At 59.0% G+C, this 3,299-nt stretch overlaps 1 protein-coding gene across 1 annotated transcript; it reads right to left on the reverse strand.

Annotated features, from left to right (window-relative positions):
• Positions 1–930: 930 nt before the first annotated feature.
• On the reverse strand, positions 931–2,706 carry TACSTD2 (tumor associated calcium signal transducer 2). Its single transcript, XM_081144557.1, has one exon. It carries the CDS (start codon positions 2,627–2,629, stop codon positions 1,679–1,681), a length of 951 nt encoding a protein of 316 aa, XP_081000683.1. The 5' UTR covers positions 2,630–2,706; the 3' UTR covers positions 931–1,678.
• Positions 2,707–3,299: the final 593 nt, after the last annotated feature.

Here is a 3,299-nt window from a genome sequence, read left to right on the forward strand (position 1 = left end):
AGTACCCACTCCACCATCCCACCCGACCCACAGCCCCACCCTGTGCAGGCTGTGGCTGAGAGCCACCTCCCCCCAATTCTTAACTGGTGTTTCTTTCAGTCTGAGTGGGTAGGCATAGACCCCAGACACAGCAGGGGTGGGAGGAGAAGACTGATTCCAGGGCAAGACACTTTAAGTCCTGGATCTAGCTATTTGCTTTTGGTTATACCAATCACTCCCTCCTTTGTTATACGCCCATTGTTGCAGTAATTTCGGAAGGAATTGCAGGAACCTGTTTGCCTGTGGACTGCCCCACAGAGACCTTCCAGAACACTCAGCATCACATAAATGAAAGTGAATGACTGGAAACATGGAGATAAGTGTAAAGGAGACAAGTTGCTAGTTTTTGCAGGTAATAGGAAGTAAACATTTTTATAGCACATTACTAGTAAAGTCTTAGGAAAACAGCGCACACCCAGAGCCACAGCAAAGGGCTCTCTACAGACTGGCTATAAGGGCATAGGAAGGTCATTTAACCTCTCTCAGAGCCACAGTACTTTGGGATTAAGTAAATTGCCAAGGGCTAAATGGGAATAGTACCACCTACTTCCAAATAGGGCAAGGATTCAAAAGAGATACAGCTCCTGAAAAACAAACAGGTTTCCTTCTCCCTGTAAGAATCCTTGATTAGAAATCGGCTAAGGCTGGTCCCCTTTCCCAGCAGTAGCATCTAAGCCGAGTCTCCTCCCTCGGACCCACCCTCCCGCAGTTTGAGGGAGGCTTCCAAATAATCTTATTTAGAAAAACCAGTAATCGTACCAGCCTGTTAGTGTATCTCTGCTGTTTACCAGAGTAGAAATATAAAGTGCCCGCCCCTGCCCCCCCCCCAAAAAGTGTTAGAATTTAAAATAAGACATCTGAGTCGTGGAAAATTAGACAAGGAGACCAAACTGATATGAATCCGGAGCAAGTTTTCACCAACTCCATCATAGGTGCCTTTCCCCATATTTTATTAAATTCGTGTTTTTTTTAAAAAAATCAGCAGCATTATCAAAGACAACATATGTACAAACATTTTACAAAAGAAACATGACTAACATCAGCTGTAACAAGGGCGAGCTGAGGGGCTAGACGCTGAGCTCCCGGGCAGAGTCCGCTCCCAAACAAAGACGTCTAAAAACGCGCTCAGGCAGCTGAGACCGACGTCTGGACCCCTTTCCCGGTGCCCAGCCTACGTGGCGGGTCGTGCAAATGATAGTAAGTGCGGCCCAGCGAGCGAACTCCTCGTCGGGAAGGCCAGGAGCCGAGTGGAGCCAAGCGGTTTAACAGCTTCAACCCGAGACGGGAAAAGCGCCGTCTCCCATCCAGACGCCGCTGAGGCCTTCCAGCTCGACGGCCTCCCTCGTAAAGATGCTGCGGTGTCACACAGACCCTCGATTCTCATTCCTAACCCTATGCCAGGCTTCCCTTGACTCTTGGAGGTGTTGGGACCGAACGGGAAGGGACTTTAGAAATGCTTCCTCCAAGTCAGAAGTCACAAAGAGAGGTGACTCCCAGACCAGGATCCACCCCGCTGGGTGGGGGTGCGGAGAGGCAGGGATCTGGGGAGAGACAGGTCTCCTTTGGGCCAGGATTCAAGAGCCGTGACTGGGAGACCCGCTAGGGCCCGCGCCCCGCCCTCCCCGCGCCCCGCCCGTACCTACAAGCTCGGCGCCTTTCTCAGCTCCCCCAGTTCCTTGATCTCCACCTTTCTGTACTTCCCCGATCGCCGGCGGTTGCTGATCACCAGGACGACCAGGCCTGCGACCAGGGCCACCACGACCACCACGATGACGGCGATGAGGCCGCCGGTGAGGCGCTTCATGGAGAACTGGGGCGGCTTCTCGTCCAGGTAGTAGACGAGCGCGCGCTCCACCAGCAGCGGCTCCCCGCGCACGCTCACGTCGAGGCCGCCGCGCCCCGGGAACAGCGACTCGCCCTTGACGTCCCTCTCGAAGTAGTAGGCGGCGTCGGCGATGTCCACGTCGCCGGGGGCCTTCTGCGACGCGTTCTGCCGCAGCTCGATCTGGATGGTGGGCCGCTCGTAGTGCACGGCCGCCAGGAAGCGCGGGGGCAGCCGGTAGCGCTCGCGGAACAGCCGCCGCAGCTCGGCGTCCAGGTCCGAGTGGTTGAAGGCGCGCGCGGCCGGGCGGTGGCGCAGGTCTATGAGGATGTGGTGGGTGCGCACCAGCTCGTCGCAGCGCAGGCTCAGGTCGCCCTTGTCGGTGCGGCGCACGCCCACCGAGTTCACGCACCAGCACTCCGACGTCTGGTTGCACTGGCGCGCCTTGAAGCGGCCCTCGGGGTCGCAGTCGGGGTCGTACAGGCCGTCGTTGTCCACGAGCGCGTGCTCGCTGGGGCGCACCAGCATGCGGCCGCTCTTGGTGGCTTTCACGCGCGCCTTGAGCAGCAGGCACTTGGCCGTCAGCGTGGAGCAGTCGACCTCGACGCCGGAGCCGAGCGCAACGCACCGGCAGCGGCCGCCTGGGGTGTCCCGGCTACAGATGGTCATCTTATTGGTGGAGCACGTACAGTTGTCCTGGGAGGCAGCCTGGCCGGTCACCGCCGCCAGCAGCAGCAGCAGCAGCGCGAGGCCCGGGCCCGGAGCCATGGTGGACGGGACGCGGGCGGACGGGGCGCTGGGGCTCCGAGGTCTGGCGCAGTCTCCAGGCGTCTGCCGCCCGCCGCTCCCTCCCGCCCTTATACTCCGCCCGGACCTGCCCAGCTGGTTCCGCCGCCAACTCACCCTCTGGTATTTGGGTGACGCATCCTGCACATGCCCCCCTCCTCCCCCCTCTCCCCCGTCTTCGTCCCACAGAAGGCACAGCCCGCCCTGCCCCCGCCTCCTCGGGACCGAAAGCCCGACGGAGGAAAACCGATACTCACCTGCGGGCCGCCCGGGACCGCCTCTGACCCGCCCGCCCCACCCGGGGAGGGCCCGCCCCTGGCGCGGCCGCCGGCGCAGCTCCCAGGGCGCCCGGCCGCTCTGCGGGGCTGGATTCCCAGACAGTTCATTGAAAAGGATCGCAGGACTGTCCCGCTTGTATCCCCCCCCCCCCAACACACACAGCTTTTCTCTCTCCCTCTCCCAACTCCTTCCCTGCTGTAAGTTTGTTCACTCCCTCACTTCATTCCCCTGTTCTCATAATAGCACACATTTATATAGTTCACAGTTCACAAACAGTTCATTCTCCCCGCAGTCCGGACAGGTATGGACCACCTATCAGACCCATTTCATGGTGTTGCAGTTAAGGCTTGGAGACTTACAGTGGCCCAGCCAT

Source organism: Miniopterus schreibersii (genome assembly GCF_964146895.1).
Source record: "Miniopterus schreibersii genome assembly, chromosome: 8".
Lineage (NCBI taxonomy): Eukaryota > Metazoa > Chordata > Mammalia > Chiroptera > Miniopteridae > Miniopterus > Miniopterus schreibersii.

What these genes read in the sequence shown, in the direction of transcription:
- TACSTD2 (XM_081144557.1), bottom strand. Translation starts at nt 2,629, where the DNA reads ATGGCTCCGGGCCCGGGCCTCGCGCTGCTGCTGCTGCTGCTGGCGGCG.